We start from the raw sequence: 27,810 nt of genomic DNA, 5'->3' as shown, positions 1-27,810 counted from the left end.
GAGATGCCAGCGACATGCTTAGAGGCTTGAACCCCTGTGCAAAGCAACAGCCCTATACTCTAGGTTACTGCATTAATGATTCATGGTATCCCAGCTGTGCAGGTAACCAGGTGTCTCTTGAGAGCTGAGGGTCTAAAAAAAAAGTGGCAGGTTCACTCAGGTGAATGTGACTCAGTGTGAAAGGACTAGAACCCTTTATTTGTGCTGCATGGATGGGATTGAGGGCGCCACTCATGGCAGCCTGCAGGGACGAAGCCACGGTGACTCGTGGAGTCCGGGTCCTCTGTGGCCTCTAAGAGATGTGAGATCACAGGCATGCTGGGAGGAGGAGTAGGGGGAGGGCTTGAGGCACCCAGGGGTGGGCAACAATGCCCAACCCAGCTCCTTCCTTGTGGGGAGGGCCTGGGGCTGGGAGGAGAGGAGAGGGAGGGTGCGGAGAAGGTGGAGGGGCAAGAAGCAGGAGGGGCCCAGGGCACAGTGGGTGTTGAGGAAGCTGGGCGGGCACTGGTGTTGCCCAACACAGCTCCAAGGAGGGTGTATGGAATGTGTCTCACACGAGGGACCCAGGGCAGGCTTGGCAATGAACCTCAAGCCGTGAGTTCCCCCCAATGGTCAGCTGAGTTGACAGAGGCAGGGAGGATTGAGTGGCCACGTTAGAGTGCCCAATACATTCTCTGTGGATGTGTGTGAGTGCATCGGGGCCCCACCTGCACTGGAGCCCCTGTCCCCCACCCCCACACAGGCAGCTACAGCTCTGTGTGCTGCTCAGCTCCTCTTAGCTCCTGGACCCTCTGGGGCAGGGTGTGGGTCCAGAACTGGAGCCTGCGGGCCTTCAGGGCCTGGCCCACTGCAGGCTGCACGTTCAGCTGCAGGTATCGCTCGTCCTGGTCGAACATGGGCCAGTGTGGCAGGCCCTCGCCATTGGGGTTCCTGCAGACAAGACACAGACGTGAGCTGCTCATGGCCCACCCCAAGGTCACTGGGAGATGGGAAGAGTGTGCCTGGTCCCATGGCCCCTGTGAGTGCCAGTGGGTCCTGCAGCTGGCGAGGGACTGTCACATGACTTAGGTCCCTGGATCCTGGTGAGGTCCCCCCAGAGGAGGGAGGGCAGAGGGTCCCAGGTCCCTGGGGATTTGAAGGGGGGGTTTTCTCACCCGTTGTGAGCAAAGTTGGCCGAGTACTTCATCACCCTCCTGCTCAGCAGCTCCTCCTCCTCAGTGAGGGGCACTGCAGAGGGGAGGGCCAGGGTCAGCTCGGCCACCCCAGTCCTGCAGCCCATCATGCACCACGCTCCAGCCCAGGTGGAGTAGACCCTCGGCTACTCGCAACCTGTTTGTCTTTCCTTCACCATTAGGACCAGCCTTTGTCATTTTCATGTCCCATTCATCCCCTAAGTCATCGACTCTGCATATTTCTTTACCAAGACGGTTGCTTCCCTCTGTCCCTGGGACATTTGTAAGGAAACAGACCTGACTTTGAACCCATGTGCACCCAGGCAGGACACTTATCCCTGGGAGGGCTCAGGAGGAGGGAGCAGAGGCTGCATCATGGGGGCTCTCAGACCCAAACCTGGCTCCGCCCTCTGAGCTATAAGACTTTGGAACCTGGATCCCATCTGAGCCTCCTGCTTTCATCCCAATGGGGGGTGCAGAGCCCCTCAGAGAGAGCCTGGACCTCATCCCATCCTGGTAATGGAGGAAGATTCACCTTTGCTGCCAAAGAAATGTGATCTGAACACAAAGAGCAGCTCATCGCCGTGGTCGGCCCTCACGTGGGGCGGCCTGAGGTCCTTTGTGAAGCTGGGTTGATGCTGGAACTCGTAGAAGTAGACAGGGGCATGGGAACCTGGGGATGGACAGGGAGATGCGTGACCATGGGAACCACACATCACGGCCACACTAGGCTGGGTCCTGGCAGTATAGCAGAATCCCGGGTGGAGCAGGTGCAGTGGGCATGACCTGGATTAGATCTCGCCTTGTGCTTCGTGGCTATGAGGTTTGGGAACAGTGAGTGGAGCTCACTCAGATGTCGCCTCCTAGTTCAATAAAGGACATATCCATCTCCAGGTTCAGTCATGGGGGTTTAGTGAGAGGAGTGACACCAAGTCCCCGGCACTCTGGGGCCCACTTAAGACATGGATCAGGACCTGGACAGGACAGGTGTCACCCTCAGGAAAGGACCCAGCTCTGAGCTGCCCCTAGCGAGTGAGGCCTCAGTCCCAGATGAACTCACGCTGGAAATGTGCTACTCGGAGTGCAGGCACCACGAACATGGCGTCTGCCATCATCTCCTGGAACTGGGCCATGAGGGTCTTGGGGTCCTCATTGCTCCCCATGTACTCGTCCATCAACAGGTCCCCCAAAGCGGGAGGCAGCATCTGGCCCAGGGGAAGGGGAAGGAGTGAGGGGAGCAGCTCCTGGGAGGGAGGCAGCAGGCTCAGGCTGGGGGACGGAGGTCCTGTATAGTCAGAAACTGGGGGAAGAACCAGGCTCCAGGAGACCCCACCCAAACACACGGCAGAACCTTTGTTCCCAGAGTCCCTGTGTGGGCAGGTGTCTGGGATGCGCTCTGTTGTGGCAGGAGCCTGGGGGCCTCACCAGCTGTTTTGTTACTTGATGCGTAATCTCCCGCATCGCCTGTCTGTCTCTCTCCTCTTGAGGGTCAATGGCAAATAGGAGCTGATGGAGAGGTGAGAGTCCCATGTTGGCATGGCTGTGCCTAGAGTTTTGAAGCCCAAAAACCTGCCCACCACATGGGCAATATGGGCACTCACCTTGGGGATGACCCAGCCATACTCATCATTGTTGACACCAATGATGCTGGGGACGGGTTGAAAGTCAGGCGAGGCCAGCAGTTCCTCGGGGTGTCTGGGCAGGAAGACTCCGTCCACCACCCCTGGGATGAGCATGAAGGGCTGTGGGGTCACACGGGTCAGGGAGAAAGTTTTTGTTGCAGGTATTTTACGCTGCCCTCCTTGTAAATCCCCCAAGCCTGGCTGAGCCCAGGCTGAGCCCAGGTTGTTCCCTCCCACCATGGGGTCCCCCGCCTGGTATACAGGACTGTGCCTCCTGTTCCCTTCCAGGGCTGGGATGTCAGGAGGGCATGGATGGGAGGTAGCAGCCCCAGGGACTATGAGGTTCACACAAGCCCATCACCCCCTCACCCACGTGCACGGGGCCCAACCTGGGTGATGGCCAGCATCTCCTCTTCACTCTTGGCCCGCAAGCAGCGCACCAGGGTCTCAGAGTCCACCTGGCCACAGCCAGACAGGTTGGCCACCACCTGTAATGGGACCACACAGGGGCTGGCACAGCCATGCTGGAGACTGGGGTTGCCCACGGCCCCATTGAAGGCAGCTGCACCCCAAATCACACAGGGTGTGGTGTGTGCTCGGCTGCAGTGGAAGCTGATTGTTGCTCCTTCCCCATGACTTGGCACCGCCCAGCCACAGTGGGCAGCACCTGCTGTGCTGGTTGCTGACAACCTGGGGCTCAGGCGGGCAGAGTGGCAGAGCCAAGAATCACCTCTGTTACCACTGGGGCTCAGATGGCACATTCTGACCCCAGACCTCCTCAGCAGTTCGCAGATAGGCAGCAGTGCCTGTGTACCCAATGACCTCATAGTGACCACTTCAGCAAGACTAAGAGAGGCAGGAGCAGCAGTGCTGGCTGGGCAGTGAGGACACTCACTGTGGAGACCACCTCAGATGAGCTGGTGATGAGGCCGGGCATTAGGGCCACCCCACTCTCCATGATGGCTCCGTGGAAGAGACCTTGGGACATGGGTGACAGCATATGGGATGACACACTCGTGCCACCTGCAGAATCGCCGATAATGGTGACCCGGCCAGGGTTGCCTCCAAAGTGGGCGATATTCCGCTGTACCCAGCGCAGTGCAGCCACTTGGTCCAGGTAGCCCCAGTTGCCGGTGGCGTGCTGGTCTCCAGTGCTGAGAAGTGGAAGGGATAGCGGTCAGAGGGCTGTCCTGGTGCCACTCTTCCCGCAGTGCCCACCCCAGCCCTGGTCTCACCTGAAGAAGCCCAGGACTCCCAGGCGGTACTGGATGGTGACCATCACCACATCCTCAAATGCCGCCAGCGCAGAACCGTCATACAAGGAAGCCATGCCCATAGTCAACGCACCACCGTGGATCCACACCATCACCTGGGGGGTCAAGGATGGACCTTGTGGCTCCCCCCAGTGTAAAGCCTGCTCATCTCCAAATTGATCTAACCAATTTTGGGATCTGTGCAGGTGCCCAGCACACTGAACTCCACCCAGACAGCAGGATCTGGGCCATGAGCCAGGGACCCAGTGCCAGCAGGAAGGCCAAGCCTCCCATCCTTGGAGTTCTAGCCCTTGTTTCAGAGCTTGGCTGCATCAATTCCAGAACCTGCAGTGAGGTGGAAAGCTAAGGGCTGAGTCTTGGTCCTTCCATATGGATATTATTCAAAGTGCCCTCCCTCCCCAGGGGCTGCCCAAGCATCCATGGCTGATGTCCTGTGTGACCTCCAAGGTCAGCCCTCACCACACAGCAGAGTGAGTCTCCTGGGTAAGAGGATGATGGCAGTATCCTGGGGCCATCCAGGACCCACTCATTCTGACCTCTGACAGCAGACAGGCCCCTGGGACACCACGCCCAGGCCTCAGCTGCCCAGCATGGGGGAGCAGCTCTTTTTGGCTCTGAGAGTGAGAGGCTTCTGGACAGGGTGTGCTCACAGGACACCCGTGCTCAGCTTCTCCTTTCTCATCTTCTAGCAGAAGGCAATGCACTCCCACCCCGGCCCACCCTCCCCCACACTCACAGGCAGGTCAGAGCCCTCACGGGCATGTGCAGGCGAGTAGATGTTGAGGTACAGGCAGTCCTCGGACATGGGGATGGAAGGTGGGGTGATGTTCACCTGCAGAACATCTTGACCCATCATAGCCAAGTTCTGCAGACACCTGGAGCCACACAAGGCAAGATGCTAGTCCAGGGCTCTGCAGTGGCCCACACCAGACCCTCCCCATCCCCTGCCTCTTGCAACGCTGCTCACTCATGGTCCTACTCTACGCCCTTCCCACCATGATACACCTCTTAGACTCTGGGCAAGTCGGGATGGCGCCGACATCCAGGGAGCCTCAGGTGTGTGAGGGACTTGGGCACCACTTCCTGACTCTCAGGAGACTCGAGGGAGGTTGTGACTGCAGTGACACTCAGTGGAGGTGACAGCAGTGCTGGATGCCCAGACCCTGCCATGCCCGGAGCAGGCCAGCCTCCCATACACGCTGCCTGGGTGGACGGATGGCGTTTCTCCAGGAAGGCCAGGTGGGCTTCTGTGGCCTTAATTCTAGATTCTCTGGGAACCTCATCGCTCCCACACTCTCAGTCGTAAGGACAGACAAATGTCCCTTGGTCAGTGTCCCTTGGCTCAGTGACCATGGCAGCCACCAATGTTCCCTTCTCAGGGACCTGCAGGGTTTGCTGCTGGAAGTCAGCGAGAGCAGGGACTCCTACAGATGTCATGGAGCCAAGCTGGCCCTCACCCAGAGCCAGCGCCCCTGGCTGCACAGAACCTGTGGCGAAAGTGAACGAGGGGAGGTGGGTCTCTGCTTCTCTCTGCAGCACCTGGAGCTCACGCCCTCTGAGTGTCAAGTCCTGGGCAGGAGCCTGGCAGCAGCCAGGAGCCTCCTGAGCCTTCGCAGGCTTGCTGGAATCTTGCACATGGCAATCCTGCACACAGGAGGATCGTGGCTTTCAGGTGTGAGTTAAAGGACAGCTGGGCTGGCCCACTGCTCAAAGGATCTCCTCCCCCACCCCCGGTCCAGAGCTTCCCTGTGCCCTGGGAGGGCTTACATGGCTGGGTGGGAGGTCCCATCCCTCACTCCACTCCAAGCTTCAGCAGGTTCAGGAGGTGCAAAGCGCAGCGGCCCCAGAGGTGGCTTGGCAAAGGGAATTCCCAGGAAGGTGTGGACGCCTGCATCGGTGCCTTCCACGTGGACCAGGCTCCCGCGCACTTGCCCCGTGTGCGTGTTCCGGATGGGGCTGGCAGAGTCCTGGCCTGTGGGCAGATTGGTGCATCAGGTGGGGGCTCCCCATGAGCTGCCCTCCCACACTGCTGCTGTGGCCTCTCCTTGGCATCAGCACCTCAGCCTTGCCAAGGCCTCGGACCTACAAACAGATTTCCTGCAAGTGCCTTATGATTCCACTCAAATGAGCGGTCAGAAATAGCGTATCCATAGTGATAGGAAGCAGAGCAGTGTGTTTCTGATGCTGAGGCCGGGATCGCACCGAGTGGAAGAACTGACAGAGTGATCTCTGTGAATGGAATAAACAGCCATGGAAGTGCACAGTGGACATTGTGCAAGGCCCTGGGAACCTTGCTGGCCCCTGAGCAGGAGGCCCTAGGCTGGGTGGACAGAAGCCCACGATACCAGTCACCTTTTTCCACTCATGGTTTTTAATTACATTCTTCCTCTATGTGGGCTCAGTAACCATAGAAGCAATGAACTTTTCAGACCGAAAATATTCAGGAAAATATATTGTGTGTCTGTGCTCAGTATTACAGACTTTTCTCTCACTCTTCCTGACGCTGATATAACAGTTACTTACCCAGCACTTGCGTTGTGTGGTAGAACTCATCTGGGAATGATTTAACGTGTGCCAGAGAACTGTGGCACATACACGCAAACACGATGCGGCTTTCCGTACAGAAGTCGAGCGTCCCAGTTTTGGAATAGGCGCTCTGGAATTTAGGAATAGACTCCCAGTTCAGGAATAGACTCCCAGTTCAGGAATAGACTCCCAGTTCAGGAATAGCCTGCAGCCTGCTGGAGGACCAGCAGAACGCACCCCTCATCTGATGCACCCTGTGGCCAATCTCAGACACACCCACCTGTGGCCAAATCAGACTTTATTATTGGTGTGGCTGGGCCAGGGAGTTAAGAGTCTTTGCTTCAAACTCCCCTTCCTCTGGCTCACGGAAGGGGCTTTTATACACACACACAGAGCGTAAGCTGGGAAATGGGGTGGGGGGAGTCTGAGCTCTAGGTAGTGTCCTTAGCATTCATCTCCCTGAGCTGTGGCTCTCTATGGGCCAATTTGTACCTGGATTTCAGACACGCACACACCCTGTGTCCTTTCAGTGTCAACCTGGTGACTGTTCCGTCCTGAGTGGTCATCTACTTTGTTTGCCCTAAGATTTATTTATGTGTTTGTGTGAAAGGCAGAGCTACTTACAGAGAGAGGGAGGAAGGAAAAGAGACTCAGAGATCTTGCACCCACAGGTTTACTCCCCAAAGGGCCACAATGGCTGGGGCTGGGCCAGACCAAAGCCAGGAGCCTGCAACTCCATCCAGGTCTCCCAAGCACTTGGACCATGTTCCTCAGTTTTCCCAGGGGCGTCAGCAGGGAGCGGGATCAGAAGTGGAACAGTCAGGACTCAAACCTGCGCTCACGTGGGATGCCAGCTTCGCAGGTGGCAGCTTAACCCTCTGGGCTTCCACGCTGCCCCCTCGATTGTTTCTTTGAGGAATAAGACTTTTGCAGGAATAAAAAACAACTTCCTCATTAGAATACGGCCAAGGGATTTATTTTTGTGTTCTTGGCGGGGGAGTGGACATGAGGCTCCTCCAGGGAGAAACTGGGCCTTTTTTTTTTAATCTTTGGGAGACTCTGTGACAACACCAAGAGACAACTGGATTCTTTCCGAGCATGAGAGCAACAGGAAATACTGTTTGAGCCACTGGGGCTGGAGTTTCGGCCCCGCAGCTTAACCTGCTGCCGGTCACACCAGCATCCCGCATCAGAGTGCCTGTTGGATCCCAGCTGTTGTGCTTCTGATCCAGTTCCCTGCTCACGAGCCTGAGAAGGCAGTGGAAGCTGGCCCAGGTCCTCGGGCCTGATTCCTGGTTCCCACAGGGCCCATCCCCAAGTGTTGCAGCCATCTAGGGAGTGAACCGGCAGATGGAAGCGCACTCGCTCTCTGGTCTCCCTCTCTCTGTCAATTTTCAAATAAGTAAATATTTAAAAATCGATAAATGAATAAAAATGGCAACTGCATGGCCGGGCTGAGCTTCCTGCCAGGCTCAGACATCCGTGAGAGTCTGGGCAAAGGGCGGGGAATGGTGGAATTCCAGCTGGGTTGGGCACAGGGGAGGGTGAGTGTGGAGCCCCTGGGCAGAGTAGATTGGGACAGGGTGGGGGAGAAGGCCTGTCAACCTAGAGCATTCAGGGTCGGACACCCAGGCCCCATCTCACCTGGGTGAGCTCTGGGAAGGTCAGGGAGGGCCCGGGCAGGCACAGAGCCCCTGGTCTTTGCCTTCAAGTGGAAGCCTCTGGCCCCAGGGCAGCCGGGTGGGCTGAGGGGCCCTGTGGCTTCTGAGATCAGCCGGGGCCCCCATGCTCCCTGCTATTAACCTTCAGAGGGGACCAGGTGCCTCTGGCCAAGGGCACCCAAGAGAGTCCCTGGCAAGGCGAAGATGTTGATAATTGTTTTCAGGACCGCGGGTCGGGGCTCCAACAGCCACACACACAGGAAGGGAACGCCTGGACCACTCAACCCAAGTTGCCCTCTTAGAGCCCCTCCTGTTAGGTGCACTCCTCGGTGTCTGGGGCCTCGGGCAGCCCTGACACTCTACAAGCCTCAGGGGCCCACCCTGGGTGCTGGGGTCTGCGCTGTCACTTCTGACCCCTCCACCAGCCCTGGTGCTGCCCTCCTGCGGCCGCAGGCTCTAACTGCGGGATTGGGCAGGTCTGACCCGGATCCCTGTTGCCGCCTGCGGGAGCCTCACCATTGGCCGGGACAAGGAGGAGCAGCAGGAGCCCGCAGACCAGGGCGCAGAGCCGCGTGTCCATTCGGTGCGTCCCCATGGTCCCAGGCAGGTCCGCGTGTGCACTGCTGCAGCCCTGAGGCTGTCCCAGGTACTCCAGGTTGAGGATCAGGACCTCACCCAACCTGCCCAAAAGGGAGTTTGGCCTGGGCGGGGAGCAGGCGGGACGAACCTGGGGGCGGGGCTTGGGGGCCAGGCTAGAGTGGGACTGAGCAGGCAGAGGCCAGCACACCGGTGAGGAATGGCCTCCTCCCCTCTATCAGGCCCCTGCGTGCTGTGCCGGGACCCTCCCCTCTGTCCTGGGGTTCCTGTGCTCACTGTTCTGGCAGCTGTGGCCCAGGAGGTGGAGAGCAGGGAGCAATGGGCTGTGACTGCAAACACCGGGAGAGTCTGGGGCAAGATCAGGACCCCTCCTAGAGAGGAGCGGGATGACCTGCGGGGACGCGGGACTGGGCTGGCACCTGCACTGCCTGGTGACTGCCCCCAGCACTGCCAGCTCCTCCCCAGTTTCAGGACTCAGTTTACCCATTCAGCTGTCTCCACGGGAACCTCCCTACTCAGTCACGGCTCTTTTGAAAGGCACACATGACCCTGGTCCTTCTTTTCCCTTTGTTTAATCATTGACTTTCTTAGTGTCTGGAGGGAGAGATATTCCCCAAAGGCCTGCGTTGGTTGGGCCTGTGCCAGGCCAAATCCAGGAGTCAGGAACTGAGTCCCGGTCTCTTGCATGGTGTCAGGGATCCAAGTAGGTGAGTTCTCACCTGCTCTCTCCCTCGGTGTGTGTGCCTGGGATGCTGGAATCAAGAAAAGACCTGGGGGGGCATCCGCTGCGGCGCCAGCATCCCATATGGACGCTGGTTCGAGTCCCGGCTACTCCACTTCCAATCCAGCACCCTGCTATTGCACCTGGGAAAGCAGAAGAAGATGGCTCAAGTCCTTGGGCCCCTGTACCCACATGGGAGACCCAGAAGAGGCTCCTGGATCCTGGCTCCTGGTTTCAGATTGGCCTAGATCTGGCCATTGCAGCCATCTGGGAAGAAAAGCAGTTGATATAAGATTCCCCACCACCACCACCGCAAACTCTGCTTTTCAAATGAATACAGATTTATTTTTTTTTAAAAAAAAGCAGATCTGGGACTCAAACCCAGGTGCTCCAATATATCATTGTGGGTGTCCCAAATGGCATCTTAACGGCTAGGCCAAGGCTCCCTCTGTCAGTGGCACTTCTTAAGGTCTATCCCCCTGATCACTTGTGACTTTCCATGTCCCCAGCTCCCCCAGAGAGGTGTGTTAGGCACATTTCATAGGAACCTGTGGATCTGAACCCAGCGAGGCATTCCCGAGCCCCTGGAGAGGCACGCACTTCAGTGGCAGCTTGCAAAGCCTGTGTCCCTTCAGGCTACAGGGAAGCCGGCGTGGCACAGGATCCAGCCTCAGCAGAGGGAGAAATAGTGTCGGGACCAGCCTCGAGTGGCCTTTGGTACCCGCTGAGAACCAGCCATGGCTTCTGAGTGCTGCCCCTGCCCCTGCGGTCACAGGAATCCATCAACAGAGCGAAGAAACACCAGCAGAAGGGGAGGAAACAGTTTCTTTCTTTCTTTCTTTTTTTTTTTTTTTTTTGACAGGCAGAGTGGACAGTGAGAGAGAGAGACAGAGAGAAAGGTCTTCCTTTGCCGTTGGTTCACCCTCCAATGGCCGCCGCAGCCAGCGCGCTGCGGCCGGCACACCGCGCTGATCCGATGGCAGGAGCGAAGAGCCAGGTGCTTTTCCTGGTCTCCCATGGGGTGCAGGGCCCAAGCACCTGGGCCATCCTCCACTGCACTCCCTGGCCCCAGCAGAGGGCTGGCCTGGAAGAGGGGCAACCGGGACAGAATCCGGCGCCCCGCCTGGGACTAGAACCCGGTGTGCCGGCGCCGCTAGGCGGAGGATTAGCCTAGTGAGCCGCGGTGCAGGCCGGAAACAGTTTCAAATGATTTATCTGACAAGGGATTGATGTCCAGAATATATAAGGAACTCAAACATTTGCCTTTTAGAAAGGCAAATGGTCTGAATGCGTAAGTTTCCTAAAGATGCTACACAAAATCTAAAAACTCTGAAAGCAGCCAACATCACTGGTTATCAAGGAAATAGAAGTCAAAACCACAACGAGACACCATCTCACCCTGCTTAGAAGGGCTACCATCAAAAGGACAAAAATGATAAATGCTGGTGACGAGGAGGAGGAGGGGGAACTCCTCTAGACGGTTAGCTGGAATCTAGGGAGGTCTTCAAAAAGCTAGACACACACCTACCAGGTGAATTCCTGATCCTGGGCGAATATCCGAAGGAAGTGAGAGCAGCATGTCAAGGAGACACCTGCGCGCCGGGGTTCGCTGCGGTACTGTGGGCAATAGCCGAGCTGTGGAAGCACTGCGTGTTGATGGGCAGATGAAGATGTAAAGCTGTGGTACATACACAATGCGGTGTGACTTACCCATAAAGGAGAGTGAAATCCTCTCACTTGTGCAATGTGTTTGCACGGAGGACACTGTGTTAAGTGAAATAAGCCAGCCACAGAGAGACAAGCACCATGCTTACACTCCCTTTTTTCAATGCTTATTTTTATTTATTTGAAAGAGTTACAGAGAGAGGTAGTGCCCGAGAGAGAGAGAAAGGTCTTCCATCCACTGGTTCACTCCCGAAATGCCTGCAGCGGCCAGAGCTGAGCTGATCCAAAGCCAGGAGCCAGGAGCTTCCTCCAGATCTCACATACAGGTGCAGGGGCCCAGGTACTGGACCATCCTCCACTGGCTTCCCAGGCCATTAGCAGGGAGCTCGATTGGAAATGGAGCAGCCAGGACTCAAACCTGCACCCATATGGGATTCCGGCATCCCAGGTTGTGGCATAACTGGTTGTGCCACAGCACTGGCCCCTGCACTCACTTGTAGAAGCTACACAAGTTGACACCGTAGCAGTAGAGAGAACAACAGTGGTCACCAGCGGGTAGGAGAGGCAGGAGGGGAAGCCTCTGCAGAGGTCGGGTAACAGTTACCAGAATACAGCTGGAAGCAAGAGGTTGTAGAGCTCTAGGTCACGGTAGGGTGACTGAAGTTTACTCCTTATCGTGTATGTCAACAGAACTAGAAGACAGAGTTCAAAGATCCTTAAAGCAAAGAGCGCTAAGTATCTGATTTGACCTTTGTAGCTGCGTGCACGTTTGCTTCATGAATGCTGAATGCGCCGGCTGAGTGGATGGCCGTGGATGGAGGATTCAGCCGGCAGTCCCTGCGGGTGGTGCGGGCACTTTCTCCTGAGCCCTTCCTCCTGCCTAACACAGGCGGCTACAGCTCTTTCTGCTCTGCTCAGCCCCCATCAGCTCCTAGACTCTCTGGGGCGGATACGTGGTCCAGGATATCACAGGATATTGTAAGAACTTGTGCAGTTTTTTTAAAAAAATAAACTAATATGGTTTAATTCCATGAATGTTTTTTATAAAGACTTATTCATTTATTTGAAAGGCAGAGTTAGAGAGAGAGGAGACACACACACACGAGAGAGAGAGAGAGAGAGAGAGAGAGAGAGAGAGAGAGGTTGTCATCCCCTGGTTTATTCCACAAATGGCTGCAATAGCCAGGACTGGGCCAGGAGCTTCTTCTGGTTCTCCTACATGGATGGAGGGGACCTAGGACTTGGGCCCTTGCTGCTTTCCAGGCGTATTAGCAGGGAGCTGGATAGGAAGTGGGGCAGCCAGGACTCGAACCTGCACCCATATTGGAGCTGAGGCTGCAAGACACAGCTTCAACCCACTGAGCCCCAGCGCTGGCCCTGATTGTGCAATGTTGCCCCAACTTCCCCTAAATTCGCAGGTACCAGTCAGGGTGACCAGCACAGCTGCTTAGAATGGTTGTGCCCACCCTGGAGGTCCCCAGGGTGACAGCGTGGCAGGGCACAAGCAAACTCAATCACCGCAATTACAGAGCCGTGTGAATGCCGACCCCTCCACCCTTCACAATTCCGGGCATGCGCCAGCTCTGAGGCTTCCGGTGGTCCTTACTAGGCTCAGTGAATAGACAGAGTAAGAGAGGCGCTAAGAGACAAGAGGTGAGACAGCAGGTCGGTTCTCCAGGTTCTCCCTGCCAACCTCAGTCCGCCCTCCCCGATGCCCTGCTCACACACAACCTTTCTCCCATGTCTCTCCCATCAAGTCACAGGCCACAGGTCCTGGAGAAGCTGCTGGGGCTTCTGCAGTGCAGGGGACTCACTGTGGAGATCACATCAGACGAGTTCGTGATGAAGCGGGGGAGCAGGACCACCCCACTCTGCAGGATGGCTCCGTGGAAGAGACCTTGGGACATGTGTGACAGCACATGCATGGAAACACTTATGGCACCACAGCCTCAAGCAAGGGAGGGAAAGGGCCCCATTTCCCACGCCCCTTCCTGTCCCGGCTGCTGACCCGACCAGCGCTGCTCAGGGCCTTCATGCCTGGCTCATTCCTCAGTGCCTGGAGCCTTAGGAGACCATGGTGGGTGCCTGGGTCCCCACTGTCTCTCCGACCACTCCAACTTCCCAGGTTCTGTTTTCACAGCACAAACTGCGGGATTGGGCAGATCTGACCAGGGTCCCTGTCCCCACCTGCGAATCCTCACCGTGACCTGGGTCCAGGAGCAGCAGGAGACCGCAGACCAGGGCGCTGAGCCGAGCTCCCCTTCGGTGCAGCCCCATGCTCCAAGGAGGCCCACGTGCACACCTCTGTGTCCCTTAGGCTGCACCCAGTGCTCCAGGCTGGGACCAGGGCCTCGGCCCTGGCCTGGGCAGGAAGCAGGCTGGGCACACCGCGGGGGTGGGGCTTGAGCGCCTCTGGTGAGATCAGACTGAGAGAAGAGAGGTCAGTAGGGACCCAGGCATGGCTGCCTCCCCTCTCACCGGGCTGCTCGGGGGTCCTTGTCCATCGCCTCAATCTTGGAGTCACCAACTTCACTGTCCTTGCTGTCCTAGTCCAACATAGTGTAGGCATACAGGAAGCAGGACACCAGGGGGCCTTCTAAGGGGAATGAACCATTAAAAAAGTGATATATTTATTTTTTTACTTATTTTAATGGCAGAGTTAAAAATCAAGAGAAACACAGAGAGAGATCTTCCATCTACAGGGTCAGTCTCAAACGTCCAGGGCTGGGTCAGCCCAACGCCAGGAGCCAGCAGCTTCTTCTGGGTCTCCCAGGTGAGTGCAGGAACCCAAGCACGTGGGCCTTCTGCTGCTTTTCTAGGCACATTAGCAGGAAGCTGGATCAGAAGTGAAGCCACCAGGGCTCGGCTCTGTGCCTACATGGGATGAAGGCACTGCAGATGGTGGCTCACTGCTCTGTGCCACAGCCCCTGCCCCAGGGGTCACCTGAGCCAAGGCTGGCAGGTGTCACTGTCCCGGATCCTGGAAGCTCCTCCTTGGTTTCCAGGCTGGGTGCCCACTGGGTCCAGGCCCCTCCTCCATCCTTTCCCGACTCTGCCCATCCCCTCCCTGCTCACTCAGGGTCCAGGTTTTGAGAGGCAGTGACCATGGCACTAACTAAGGGTGAACCCAATGTGTGCTGTGTCCCCAGCTTCTTCTGAGACACAGTTCTGTCTCAACTTGACAGTGAAAACCTGCTGGTCCTGATACCTGGCAACCAGGCAGGAAGAACCACGGGAATTCTGGAGCTGGAACTTTGCCAGCCCTGCATTGCAACTTTATCCCTTTGCTTGTCAGTCTTTTACACCACTTTCCCAGGATGCACCTGTGTCTCAGCTGGGACCAGGAAGGAGAAGCCATGATGGAAACAGGGAAGTGAAATTCTGGATGGAGGGCCATAACCATCCCTTCAGTATTCCCACAGGTGAGATCCCACCCCACTGGGTTATGCATTTCGGGCACCGCCCCCTGGGATGAGAAAGGGGAGGGCCCTCTCTGCCCCTGGCTGTGCTTGGGAATCCTCCTTGGGCTGCCTCTTCCTCTCTTCCTCCTGGCAACCCTGGCCCATTCCTGCTGAGGGTCTCTCCGTGGGTGGCGGCCCTCAGTAGGCGTGCAGGTGTGGTCACGCTCTCTGTCCTTGAAATCAAAGCTGCTTTTGTGCACTGCCTGTGGCTGCTGCTGCTTTTGTCAGGTAGGAGGTCAGAAACAGCCTCTGTGTGTGTGTGAGAAGGGCCTGAACCCCAGCACCTGCTGTGGAAGCCCCAGAAGCCCAGCATCCTGCACTTCACATCCTGCCCAGACCCTGATGACCTCCCAGGTGTCCCTGCCCTTCCTCCAAGAAACGCTCCATGGAGAACTCCCTCCTCAGGACCGGATGGGTTACCTGACCTGCTAACATGGGGCAACAAATCCTCAGATGCCAAAGGGTAGCTCCCCCTGTGCCTCGCTGTGCTCTTCCTCCTGATTCCTGTGTTGAGAAACCGGTGTACCCCTGGCTCTCTCTGGAGGGGGAGGCACCGTCCCTGTGGTGTCTTCTGGCCATTCCTCTGTCCCCTCACCCTGTGCACACAGGAATTGTACCTAGAGGCTCCATCAGGTTCAGCTGTTAGGGTTCTGCTGCTGTTTTTTCTTGTTTAGGGAAGACCAGCATGTGGTGCTGTGTTCTCACCATAGAACATCTCGTCCTTTTCATATCTGATTCGTGGCACAACATAGGTCATGAGGGGCCACATTGGAGCAGCAGTGGAGCCACCGCTGGGGACGCTCCAGCCCTGAGTCCTGTGCTCGGGTCCCGCCTCGGCACCTCCTGATTCCAGCTTCCTGCTAACGTGCAGGCTGAGAGGCAGCAGGGGGGCTCCGGTACTGATCCCTGCTTCCCACTGGGAGACCCCGAGAGAGTTCAGGGCTCCTGGCCTATCAGGGCCCCATCCCAGCTGTGGTGAGTATTTGGAGAGGGAACCAGCACACAGGACATCTCTGTCTCTCTGTGTTTGTCTGTGTCTCTCTTTCAAATAAATGAATTCAAATTACAAACAAGAAGCCACAGAGGTAGTTGGATCCACGTGCTTTTCTCTTCATTTGTGTGAGATCCTCAGGTTTATGTGTATATTTGTACATCTTATTTATTTTAGAGAGATTCATTTTATTTGAGAGGCAGATTTACAGAGAAGCAATTGCGTAGAAAGAGAGAGAGAGTGAGCGAGAGAGGGAGAGAGAGAGGAGAGAGGTCTTCCATTCTCTGGTTCACTCCCCAGTTGACTGCAATGGCTGGCACTGAGCCAATCCAAAGCCAGGAGCTTCTTCCAGGTCTCCCATGTGGGTGCAGGGCCCAAGGAGTTGACCAACTTCTGATTTCCCAGGCCAGAGCAGAGAGCTGAATGCACAGTGGAGCAGCCAGGACTCAAACTGGCACCCTTATGGGATGTTGGCACTGCAGATGGCGGCTTTACCTGCTATGCCAGATTTCTAGTCCCTAACCTATTTTCTGATGTGTGGCTAAAATGTTCTGATTCGTTTGTAGACACTCTTTAGTAATCCCTGGGCTTCCGCATTAGGTGACTTCATCGCCTCCTCCCTCGCTGGTCCCCAGGTCAGGTTGTGCTAGTCCTGTCCTGGGCAAGTCACCTCCCTCCTGCATTCATGGCACCAATGCCATCTCTTTCATAGTGCATGCTCTCTTTCCCCACACTCACAGGCAGGTCAGAGCCCTCACGGGCATGTGCAGGCGAGTAGATGCTGAGGTACAGGCAGTCCTCGGACATGGGGATTGAAGGCAGGGTGAGGTCACCTGCAGAACATCTTGACCCATCATAGCCAAGTCCTGCAGACACCTGGAGCCACCCAAGGCAGCCATTAGTTTAGAGCCTGGGTCTAGTGTGCCCGACCCTCCCAGGCCTCCTCCTACAGCCCTGCTCACTCATGGGCTTCCATAAGACACTTCCCACCAGGATCCAGGTCCTAGACTCTGGGTGAGCTGGGAAGGTCCAACATCAGGGAACCTCAGGTGTCTGAGAGTCTGGGGACCACTCTTGACTGACAGGGGACTCTGGGAAGTGGTGACTGCAGGAGGGACACTCAGTGCTGGATGCCCAGACCCAGCCACGCCGGAGCAGGCCAGCCTCCCGCACGCAAGCCTGGATGGACGGATGGCGTTTCCCCAGGAAGGGCAGTAGACGACCCTCACCTTCACTCTAGACTCAGGAACCTCCCCGTTCCCACAGTCTCCAGTCCTAAGGGCATACACGGGTCCCTGGCCAATGTCCTTGCCCTGCCCTTGGCTCAGTGACCATGACGACCCCCTCTGGTGCCCATCTCAGGGAGCTGCAGGATCTGCTGATGGAGTCGGGGCCTCCTACAAGCATGTGGAGCCAGGTGAACCTCACCCAGACACAGCGCCCCCTGCAGACAGAGAGCCTGTGGCCTCTCCTGGACACGGGGAGAGCGTCTCTGCTTTTCTCTCTGTACCTGGATTTAATGTGCTCTGAGTGCCACGTTCTGGCCCCAAAGCATTTCATGGTCACTGAATCCAGAAAGCCTAAGCAGACTCACTGAATAACGCACGAGGGAGCCATCACACACAGGGAAAGCTGGTTATGGGAGCTCTGTCCCAGACAGCTGGGCCTGGTCCAGTACTCAGAGGATCTTTCCCCTGACCTCCCCCCAGGGCCGGAGCTCCCCTGTGCCCTGGGAGCGCTTACATGGCTGGGTGGGAGGTCCCGTCCCTCACTCCACTCCAAGCTTCAGCAGGTTCAGGAGGTGCAAACCGCAGCGGCCCCAGAGGTGGCTTGGCAAAGGGAATTCCCAGGAAGGTGTGGACGCCCGCATCGGTGCCTTCCACGTGGACCAGGCTCCCGCGCACCTGCCCCGTGTGCGTGTTCCGGATGGGGATGGCAGAGTCCTGGCCTGTGGCCAGAGAGGCGCATAAGGTGTGGGCTCTCCATGAGCTGCCCTCCCACACTGCTGCTGTGGCCTCTCCTTGGTATCAGCACCTCAGGCTTGCCAAGGCCTCAGACCTACAAACACTGACCTGACCAACGTCCTGCATGAGAAACTCTCCCCCATCTCCCAGCCAGCAGTGCTGTCCCTGCCCAGCCCAGGACATCCCACAGCTCCCGAGGCTCCTGGGACCTAGCACCCTCCCTGAGCACTAGGAGTCAGCGCAGGTGACAGCCCTGGGGGCGAGGAGAGCGTCCTTTCTGCTGACTGCCCTCGGTCCCAGGAGGTAGAGCTGTGAGCACCAGACTGACCAGGCTCCCCTGCTAGGAGGCTCATGCTCCAGGCCACAAGAAGGGAAGAAAGGAAGCGTCCTCTAGGGGGCGGTGTAGTGGCGCTCGGGTGCACCCACAGCCTGCATGGCCAGCATCCCCTACACAGGTCCATCCTGGCTGCTTCACCTGGATCCAGCTCCCTGCTAATGGGTTGGGAACGTAGTAGAATCCCCCAGTGCCTGGGCCCTGCACCCTCCTGGAGGCCCTGGATGGCTCCTGGTTTTGGACTGGCCCAGCCCTGACTATTATGCACACATGTGGAGGGAATCAGAGGATGGAAGATCTGTTTTCCCTTTCTGTCTGCAACTCAGCATTTCCAATAAAGAAGAAATCTTTCAAGAAAAATAAAACATCTGGACATCATGTTGTAATACATATCATTTAAAAAAAAAAACAGAAAGAGAGCATGTTCTCTAAAAGAGATGGCATTGGTGCGATGAATGGAGGAGGGAGGTGATTGTGCCCAGGACAGGACAAGCACAGCTGACCTGGGGACCAGTGAGGGAGGAGGTGACGAAGTCACCTAATGGGGAAGCCCAGGGTCAGAAAAGAGTTTCTACCAACTCATCTGCTGGTTCAGCTTCCAAAAGGCCCCACACAGGCCTCAGACAGGAGCCTTGAACTCCAGCAGGGTCTCCCACGTGGGAGCATCAGGGGCCTGGGACAGAGCCATCTTCCACTGCTTTCCCAGGCACATTACAGGCAGCTGCACTGGGAGACCAGCAGGCAGAGCTGGAGCCAGTGTTCCTAGGGGCCGCCAGTGCACAGTGCTGACTTGCTCTGCAATGCCAGCTCCAGTCTTGGGCCTTTGGAATGAGGAGATAAAGGCTCCAGGACACACCCAGGAGTGGTGCCGTCTTGGCCTGGGCTCCCAGAATGCCAGGCACGGAGGTGTGGTCAGCTTTGCCCTGGATCCAGCCCAGGAGGACCCCTGCCAGGTGCACAGGGTCAGAGGAGACCCTGGCAGACACATAGCCCAGGGCAGGTTCATCACTGTCCTGGGGAGGGCACAGTCACCACAGCCTCAAGCAAGGGAGGGAAAGGGCCCCATTTCCCACGCCCCTTCCTGTCCCGGCTGCTGACCCGACCAGCGCTGCTCAGAGCCTTCGTGCTGGGCTCATTCCTCTGTGCCAGGACCTCAGGAGACCATGGTGGGCACCCAGGTCCCCCACTGTCCCCTCACCTGCTCCAGCCCCCCAGGCGCTGCCCTCCTGTGGCCTCAGGCTCTAACTGCAGGATTGGGCCGATCTGACCTTGGTCCCTGTTGCCCCTGGAATCCTCACAATGACCACGGTCCAGGTGCAGCAGGAGACCGCAGACAATGGCGCCGAGCCGAGCTCCCCTTCGGTACAGCCCCATGCTCCAAGGAGGCCCACGTGCACACCTCTGTGTCCCTTAGGCTGCACCCAGTGCTCCAGGCTGGGACCAGGGCCTCGGCCCTGGCCTGGGCAGGAAGCAGGCTGGGCACACCGTGGGGGTGGGGCTTGAGCGCCTCTGGTGAGATCAGACTGAGAGAAGAGAGGTCAGTAGGGACCCAGGCATGGCTGCCTCCCCTCTCACCGGGCTGCTCGGGGGTACTTGTCCATCGCCTCAATCCTGGAGTCACCAACTTCACTGTCCTTGCCGTCCTAGTCTGAGATAGTGTAGGCATACAGGAAGCAGGACACCAGGGGGCCTTCTAAGGGGAATAAACCATTAAAAAGGGATTTTTTATTTTTTATTTATCTGAAAGGCAGAGTTAAAAATCAAGAGAAACACAGAGAGAGATCTTCCATCTACAAGTTCAGTCACAAACGTCCAGGGCTGGGTCAGCTCAACGCCAGGAGCCAGCAGCTTCTTCTGGGTCTCCCAGGTGAGCGCAGGGGCCCAAGCACATGGGCCTTCTGCTGCTTTCCTAGGCATATTAGCAGGAAGCTGGTTCGGAAGTGAAGCCGCCGGGGCTCGGCTCTGTGCCTACATGGGATGAAGGCACTGCAGATGGTGGCTTACTGCTCTGTGCCACAGCCCCTGCCCCAGGGGTCACCTGAGCCAAGGCTGGCAGGTGTCACTGTCCCGGATCCTGGAAGCTCCTCCTTGGTTTCCAGGCTGGGTGCCCACTGGGTCCAGGCCCCTCCTCCATCCTTTCCCGACTCTGCCCATCCCCTCCCTGCTCACTCAGGGTCCAGGTTTTGAGAGGCAGTGACCATGGCACTAACTAAGGGTGAACCCAATGTGTGCTGTGTCCCCAGCTTCTTCTGAGACACAGTTCTGTCTCAACTTGACAGTGAAAACCTGCTGGTCCTGATACCTGGCAACCAGGCAGGAAGAACCACGGGAATTCTGGAGCTGGAACTTTGCCAGCCCTGCATTGCAACTTTATCCCTTTGCTTGTCAGTCTTTTACACCACTTTCCCAGGATGCACCTGTGCCTCAGCTGGGACCAGGAAGGAGAAGCCATGATGGAAACATGGAAGTGTTAGAGTCTGAAAAAGCCCACCGCCCGAGGAACGACTCCAAAAGACTTTTCTCTCATGCAACCAGCAAAGGGTTAAAGCTTTATTGATTATCCAGCATGCTGGGGCTGTCTGATCATACATGAACAGAGCAGCCCCGAATAACCAAAGGTTAGGGTTTATAAAGGCAAAAACCGCAAAACTGGGAAGGGGGGGAATGCACGGTTACTATATACAGTTGCTAAGATGAAAAGAGGGTACAAAAAAGAAAAAAATCCAAAGAGAGTACATAGTTACTAGGGTCAACATAACCTAAGACCTAGGTGAAATTAATATCCATCATAATCTTGACAATACTAGTTACAATCGTACAATTATCATTTATGATCTTGACATTAATTCAAATTATGTGTAAGACATAGACAAATCACATCTTTATCATTAACCCAGGTGCAACCTTTCTACTTTCAAGCTTGAGCAAGCATGCTAGGGGGTTTTTGTGCTCTGCCAAGGGTGATGTAGTGCGCTGCTATTGTCCGACTATTTGAGATCATAGTTTCAGACCAGAGTCTCACGGTGGGGGTTACTTTCCCAAAATGCAGTCTCAAGTGCTTCAAAATGGAGTCCCTACTGTCAAGGTGCTACTTCAGAAGTGAAATTCTGGATGGAGGGGCCATAACCATCCCTTCAGTATTCCCACAGGTGAGATCCCACCCCACTGGGTTATGCATTTAGGGTACCACCCCTGGGATGAGAAAGGGGAGGGCCCTCTCTGCCCCTGGCTGTGCTTGGGAATCCTCCTTGGGCTGCCTCTTCCTCTCTTCCTCCTGGCAACCCTGGCCCATTCCTGCTGAGGGTCTCTCCGTGGGTGGCGGCCCTCAGTAGGCGTGCAGGTGTGGTCACGCTCTCTCTCCTTGAAATCAAAGCTGCTTTTGTGCACTGCCTGTGGCTGCTGCTGCTTTTGTCAGGTGGAGGTCAGAAACAGCCTCTGAGTGTGTGTGAGAAGGGCCTGTACCCCAGCACCTGCTGTGGAGCCCCAGAAGCCCAGCATCCTGCACTTCACATCCTGCCCAGACCCTGATAACCCACCGATCTGGGTTCTGGCCAGGCCACCTTGCAGGCAGGAGGAGTGGGGAATGGGTTTCCAGAAGCAGCAGTTGAACGAACTCCCCTTAGGGTCAGCTCCACATGGGGACCCAGCATCCTAACCTGGCCTGTCCCTCCCCAACAGGGATCCTCTGGGTGAGCAGCTCATGGTCCACCCCAGGTCACTGGGAGATGGGAAGAGTGTGCCTGGTCCCAGGGTCCCTGTGAGTGCCAGTGGGTCCTGCAGCTGGAGAGGGAGCTGTCACGTGACTTAGGACCCTGGATGCTGGGGAGGTCCCCCCACAGGAGGGAGGGCAGAAGGTCCCAGGTCCCTGGGGATTTGGGGGGGGGTCGGCTCACCCATTGCGAGCAAAGTTGGCCCAGTACTTCATCACCCTCCTGCTCAGCAGCTCCTACTCCTCAGTGAGGGGCACTACAGAGGGGAGGGGCAGGATCAGCTTGGGCCACCCCAGTCCTGCTGCCCCATCATGCACCTCGCTCCCAGCCCAGGTGGAGCTTGACCCCAGGATACCCTCAACCTTGCCGTCACCCCTCACCAGCTGTTCCCAGCCTTGTCAAGCCCCACGTCCCCAGTCAGCCCCTAAGTCCTGGACACTGGCTTCTTCCTTTCCAGGACGGTTTCTCCTCTCTGACACTGGGACATCATATATGAAACAGAGATGAGTTTGAATCCCTGTGCACCCAAGAGGGACACTCATTCCTAGGCAGACAGAGGAGGAGGGGGTACAGGCTGTGCCTTGAGGGGTTCAGATTCCATTCCCAGCTCTGCTCCTTGAATGCACCCTGGATCCCACTGAGCCTCGTCCTTTCATCCTTAGGTAGGGCGCAGGGCCTGGACCTCATCCCATCCTGGTAATGGAGGAAGATTCACCTTTGCTGCCAAAGAGAAATGATCTGAAGACAAAGACAACCTCATCGCTGTGGTCAGCCCTCACGTGGGGCGGCCTGAGGTCCTTTGTGAAGCTGGGCCGATGCTGGAACTCGTAGAAGTAGACAGGGGCGTGGGTACCTGGGGACAGACAGGGAGATGGGTGGCCCCTTCCCGGTGTTCTCCTACAATAACCATGGTGACGAAATGTAATTGCTGCACCAGGCTGGGTCCTGGACAGTTGGGGAGAGGTAGCAGGGGGAACAGGTGCAGTGGGCAAGCCCTGGGTTAGATCCAGCCTTGAGGTTTGTGGCTGTGAGGTCTTGAAACAATCAGTGGAGCTCACTCAGCCCAGTCTTTTCTTCTGTTCCACAGTGGAGATGTCCATCTCCGGAACTGTCATGGAGGGTTACTGGGAGGAGCAACACCAAGTTCCTGGCACACCAGGACCCCATTAAGACATGGACTGGGACCTGGACAGGACAGGCATCACCCTCAGGAAAGGACCCAGCCCTGAGGCCTCAGTCCCAGATGAACTCACGCTGGAAATGTGCTACTCGGAGTGCAGGCATCACGAACATGGCGTCTGCCATCATCTCCTGGAACTGGGCCGTGAGGGTCTTGGGGTCCTCATTGCTCCCCATGTACTCGTCCATCAACAGGTCCCCCAAAGCGGGAGGCAGCATCTGGCCCAGGGGAAGGGGAAGGAGTGAGGGGAGCAGCTCCTGGGAGGGAGGCAGCAGCCTCAGGCTGGGGGACGGAGGTCCTGCATAGTCAGAAACTGGGGGAAGAACCAGGCTCCGGGAGACCCCTCCCCAAACACACATATGAGCCTTGGTTCCTGGCGTCCCTGTGCGGCAGGTGTCTAATATGGGCTCTGTTGGGGCTGTTTTGTTGCTTGAGTTCCTTCACGGCCCCTCTGTCTCTCTCCTCTTGAGGGTCCATGGTGAACAGGAGCTGAGTGGAGAGTGGAGATTCCCAAGAGTGGCATGGCTGGATCTGGAGCTTTGAAACCCGGAAACCTGCCTACCTCTTGGGCTATGGGGGAACTCAGGAGCCCGGGGTGGGTGGGGCTCACCTTGGGGAGGACCCAGCCATACTCATCATTGTTGACACCAATGATGCTGGGGACGGGTTGAAAGTCACCCGAGGCCAGTAGCTCCTCAGGGCATCTGGACAGGAAGACTCCATCCACCACGCCTTGGATGACCTTGAAGATCTAGGGGTCACGCAGGGTCATGGAGAAAGCTTGTGTCCCACATATTCTCATTGACCTCTGTGTCCATCCCCCATGCCTCGATCAGCCCATGGTGCTCACTCCCACTATGGGGTCTCCAGCCTGGCATCCAGGACTGGGTCCCCTGTTCCATCCAGGGCTGGGATGTCAGGAGGCATGGATGGGAGGAAGCTGTCCCGGGGACTATGAGGTGCACACAAGCCCATCACCCCTTTACCCAAGTGCACGGGGCCAGACTGTGGTGATGGCCAGCATCTCTTCTTCACTCTTGGCCCGCAAAGTGCACCAGGGTCTCAGAGTCCACCTGGTCACAGCCAGACAGGTTGGCCACCACCTGTAACGGGATCACACAGGGGCTGGCACAGCCATGCTGGAGACCAGGGGTTGCCCACGGCCCCACTGGAGGCAGCTGCACCCCAGATCACACAGGGTGTGGTGTGTGCACGGCTGCAGTGGAAGCTGATTGTTGCTCCTTCCCCATGACTTGGCACCGCCCAGCCCCAGTGGGCAGCACCTGCTGAGCTGGTTGCTGAAAACCTGGGGCTCAGGGCAGGCAGCTGGTGGAGCTGAGAACCACCTCCGCCTCTGCTGGGACACAGGTGTGTGGCTTCTAACCCTAGAGCGTCTCAGTAATGCAATGGTAGGCAGCAGGGCCTGAGAACCCGATGGTCCTCCCTCCTTGTGCCCCTTGATCAGAGACGAAGTATAGGCAGGAGCAGCAGGCCTGGGCAGTGAGGACACTCACAGTGGAGACCACCTCAGATGACCTGGGGATGAGGCTGGGCCGCAGGGCCACCCCACTCTCCATGATGGCTCCGTGGAAGAGACCTTGGGACATGGGTGACACCACATGGGATGACACACTCATGCCACCCGCAGACTCGCCGAAAATGGTGACCCGGCCAGCACAGTGACCCAGCACAGTGACCCAGCACAGTGCGGCCACTTGGTCCAGGTAGCCCCAGTTGCCGGCGGCGTGCTGGTCTCCAGTGCTGAGAAGGGCAGGGACAGGGGTCAGAGGGCTGTTCTGGTGCCACTCATCCCGCAGGGCCCACCCCAGCCCCGGTCTCACCTGAAGAAGCCCAGGACTCCCAGGCGGTACTGGATGGTGACCACCACCACGTCCTCAAATGCTGCCAGTGCAAAACCGTCATACATGGAAGCCATGCCCGTAGTCCGCCCACCACCGTGGATCCACACCATCACCTGGGGAAATCAAGGGCATACCACGTGGCTCCCTCCAAACTAACCTGCTCATCCTCACCCTAGTCTAACCAGTCTTGGGTCTGTGTAGGTGCCCAGTGCACTGAACTCTGGCCAGACTGCAGGATCTGGGCCATGAGCCAGGGACCCAATGCCAGCAGGAAGGCCAGGCCTCCATCCTTTGAGTCCAACTCCATCTTCAAAGCCTGGGTCCGTCAATTTCAACCCCCCCTGTGAAGTGGACAAATAATGGCTGTCTATCTCATCAATCCACACAGATGCTCATCCTAGTGCCTTCCCTTCTTCAGGCCCCCACACCATTCGTGTCTGGGAGCTATGGTGATGTCTGAGGGTAGCCAGGGGTCACTGAGTGTGCCTCCTGGGCATGAGGTGCTGCAGGTGTCCCAGGTTCATTCAAGACCATCAGTCTGACCTCTGACATCTCAGCCCCTGGGATCCCATGCCAGGGGCTCAGCTGCCCACCGTGGGGGAGCTGCACTTCTTGGCTCCCATAGTGAGAGGCTTCTGGACAGGGTGTGCTCACAGGAGGGCCCGTGCTCAGCTTCTCCTTTCTCATCTTCTAGCAGAAGGCAATGCCCTCCCACCCCGGCCGACCCTGCCCCACACTCACAGGCAGGTCAGAGCCCTCACGGGCATGTGCAGGCGAGTAGATGCTGAGGTACAGACAGTCCTCGGATGGGGATTGAAGGCGGGGTGATGTTCACCTGCAGAACATCTTTACCCATCATAGCAAAGTTCTGTGGACACCTGGAGCCACCCAAGGCAGCCATTAGTCTAGAGCCTGGGTCTAGTGTGCCCGACCCTCCCAGGCCTCCTCCTACAGCCCTGCTCACTCATGGGCCTCCCTAAGACACTTCCCACCAGGATCCAGGTCCTGGACTCTGGGTGAGCTGGGATGGTCCAACATCAGGGAACCTCAGGTGTCTGAGAGTCTGGGGACCACTCTTGACTGACAGGGGACTCTGGGAAGTCGTGACTGCAGGAGGGGACACTCAGTGCTGGATGCCCAGACCCAGCCACGCTGGAGCAGGCCAGCCTCCCGCACACGAGCCTGGATGGACGGGTGGCGTTTCCCCAGGAAGGGCAGTGGACGACCCTCACCTTCACTCTAGACTCAGGAACCTCCCCGTTCCCACAGTGTCCAATCCTAAGGGCATACACGGGTCCCTGGCCAATGTCCTTGCCCTGTCGTTGGCTCAGTGACCATGACGACCCCCTCTGGTGCCCATCTCAGGGAGCTGCAGGATCTGCTGATGGAGTCGGGGCCTCCTACAAGCATGTGGAGCCAGGTGAACCTCACCCAGACACAGCGCCCCCTGCAGACAGAGAGCCTGTGGCCTCTCCTGGACACGGGGAGAGCGTCTCTGCTTTTCTCTCTGTACCTGGATTTAATGTGCTCTGAGTGCCACGTTCTGGCCCCAAAGCATTTCATGGTCACTGAATCCAGAAAGCCTAAGCAGACTCACTGAATAACACACGAGGGAGCCATCACCCACAGGGAAAGCTGGTTATGCGAGCTCTGTCCCAGGACAGCTGGGCCTGGCCCAGATCTCAAAGGATCTTTCCCCTGACCTCCCCCCAGGGCCGGAGCTCCCCTGTGCCCTGGGAGCGCTTACATGGCTGGGTGGGAGGTCCCGTCCCTCACTCCACTCCAAGCTTCAGCAGGTTCAGGAGGTGCAAACCGCAGCGGTCCCAGAGGTGGCTTGGCAAAGGGAATTCCCAGGAAGGTGTGGACGCCTGCATCGGTGCCTTCCACGTGGACCAGGCTCCCGCGCACCTGCCCCGTGTGCGTGTTCCGGATGGGGATGGCAGAGTCCTGGCCTGTGGCCAGAGAGGTACAGAGGGTGGGGGCTCCCCATGAGCTGCCCTCCCACACTGCTACTGTGGCCTCTCCTTGGCATCGGCACCTCAGCCTTGCCAAGGCCTCGGACCTACAAACACTGACCTGACCAACGTCCTGCATGAGAAACTCTCCCCCATCTCCCAGCCAGCAGTGCTGTCCCTGCCCAGCCCAGGACATCCCACAGCTCCCGAGGCTCCTGGGTCCTAGCACCCTCCCTGAGCACTAGGAGTCAGCGCAGGTGACAGCCCTGGGGGCGAGGAGAGCGTCCTTTCTGCTGACTGCCCTCGGTCACAGGAGGTAGAGCTGTGAGCACCAGACTGACCAGGCTCCCCTGCTAGGAGGCTCATGCTCCAGGTGTCAAGAAGGGAGGAAAGGAAGCGTCCTCTAGGGGGCGGTGTAGTGGCGCTTGGGTGCACCCACAGCCTGCATGGCCAGCATCCCCTACACAGGTCCATCCTGGCTGCTTCACCTGGATCCAGCTCCCTGCTAATGGGTTGGGAACGTAGTAGAATCCCCCAGTGCCTGGGCCCTGCACCCTCCTGGAGGCCCTGGATGGCTCCTGGTTTTGGACTGTCCCAGCCCTGACTGTTATGCACACGTGTGGAGGGAATCAGAGGATGGAAGATCTGTTTTCCCTTTCTGTCTGGAACTCAGCATTTCTGATAAATAAGAAATCTTAAAGACAATATGAAACATTTTTACATCATTGTCTAATATAAATCATTTTTTAAAAAAACAAAACAAAGCATGCTCTCTAAAAGAGATGGCAATGATGCCATGAATGCAGGAGGGAGGTGACTGTGCCCAGGACGGGACAAGCACAGCTGACCTGGGGACCAGCGAGGGAGGATGTGACGAAGTCACCGAATGGGGAAGCCCAGGTATCAGTAAAGAGTTTGTACCAATGAATCAGCAGGTGCCAGGCACGCATCAGCAGGAAGCTGTAAGGATGTGCCCACAGACATCACACAAGTGATGAGGAAGCTAGTGGGACCGGACACCTTGTTTAATTTTTTTTCATTTATTTGAAAGAGAGACAGAGGCACACACACAGAGACAGAGATGTCCTGTGTGCTGGTTCACTCTCCAAATGCCC

At 57.2% G+C, this 27,810-nt stretch overlaps 2 protein-coding genes and 2 long non-coding RNA genes across 6 annotated transcripts in view; 2 read left to right on the top strand and 2 right to left on the bottom strand.

The window, feature by feature from the left end:
- Nucleotides 1-27,810, top strand: part of LOC149120983 (uncharacterized) — a 110,264-nt gene that overhangs the window by 41,443 nt on the left and 41,011 nt on the right. The window lies entirely within an intron of this gene.
- LOC138843095 (cocaine esterase-like) lies at nt 162-24,853 on the bottom strand. Of its 3 annotated transcripts, XM_070062576.2 has the most exons (12): nt 8,772-8,967; nt 5,836-6,040; nt 4,805-4,943; nt 4,030-4,163; nt 3,690-3,948; nt 3,184-3,282; nt 2,774-2,914; nt 2,598-2,678; nt 2,233-2,377; nt 1,708-1,845; nt 1,155-1,227; nt 162-930 (listed from the first exon to the last, which is right to left on the bottom strand). In XM_070062576.2, the coding sequence occupies exons 1-12, from the start codon at nt 8,848-8,850 to the stop codon at nt 747-749; spliced, it is 1,677 nt and encodes a 558-aa protein (XP_069918677.1). In that variant the 5' UTR covers nt 8,851-8,967; the 3' UTR covers nt 162-746. The 3 variants fall into 3 exon arrangements, with proteins under 3 accessions (XP_069918677.1, XP_089176329.1, XP_089176330.1); XM_089320203.1 differs by lacking the exons at nt 5,836-6,040; nt 8,772-8,967 and adding an exon at nt 17,434-17,640; XM_089320204.1 differs by lacking the exons at nt 4,030-4,163; nt 4,805-4,943; nt 5,836-6,040; nt 8,772-8,967 and adding an exon at nt 24,720-24,853.
- The window catches only part of LOC149120984 (uncharacterized), a 28,017-nt gene continuing 21,137 nt past the window's right edge, over nt 20,931-27,810 (top strand). The window contains exon 1 of the long non-coding RNA XR_016225280.1: nt 20,931-21,137. This is a non-coding gene — a long non-coding RNA (uncharacterized LOC149120984). The remainder of the gene's footprint in view (nt 21,138-27,810) is intronic.
- Nucleotides 22,368-23,696, bottom strand: LOC138846539 (cocaine esterase-like). Its single transcript, XM_089320087.1, has 4 exons — nt 23,685-23,696; nt 23,489-23,629; nt 22,952-23,135; nt 22,368-22,551 (listed from the first exon to the last, which is right to left on the bottom strand). The coding sequence occupies exons 1-4, from the start codon at nt 23,694-23,696 to the stop codon at nt 22,382-22,384; spliced, it is 507 nt and encodes a 168-aa protein (XP_089176213.1). The 3' UTR covers nt 22,368-22,381.

This window comes from Oryctolagus cuniculus, chromosome 18 (assembly GCF_051225735.1).
Source record: "Oryctolagus cuniculus isolate XC-2025 breed Fujian yellow rabbit chromosome 18, ASM5122573v1, whole genome shotgun sequence".
Classification (NCBI taxonomy): Eukaryota; Metazoa; Chordata; class Mammalia; order Lagomorpha; family Leporidae; genus Oryctolagus; species Oryctolagus cuniculus.
Note: the sequence above shows the minus strand (reverse complement) of the source record. Positions and strands in the feature narration are given on the sequence as shown.

Coding starts and splice junctions, on each gene's coding strand:
- LOC138843095 (XM_070062576.2), bottom strand. CDS start 8,850: ATGGGGACGCACCGAATGGACACGCGGCTCTGCGCCCTGGTCTGCGGG. Junction 3,949..4,029: donor GGAGTCCTGGGCTTCTTCAG/GTGAGACCAGGG, acceptor TCCACTTCTCAG/CACTGGAGACCAGCACGCCA. Junction 2,378..2,597: donor ATCAAGTAACAAAACAGCTG/GTGAGGCCCCCA, acceptor CCCCTGGGCCAG/ATGCTGCCTCCCGCTTTGGG.
- LOC138846539 (XM_089320087.1), bottom strand. Junction 23,136..23,488: donor ATGGCTGGGTCCTCCCCAAG/GTGAGCCCCACC, acceptor CCTCCCTCCCAG/GAGCTGCTCCCCTCACTCCT. Junction 22,552..22,951: donor CCGAGTAGCACATTTCCAGC/GTGAGTTCATCT, acceptor GTCTGTCCCCAG/GTACCCACGCCCCTGTCTAC.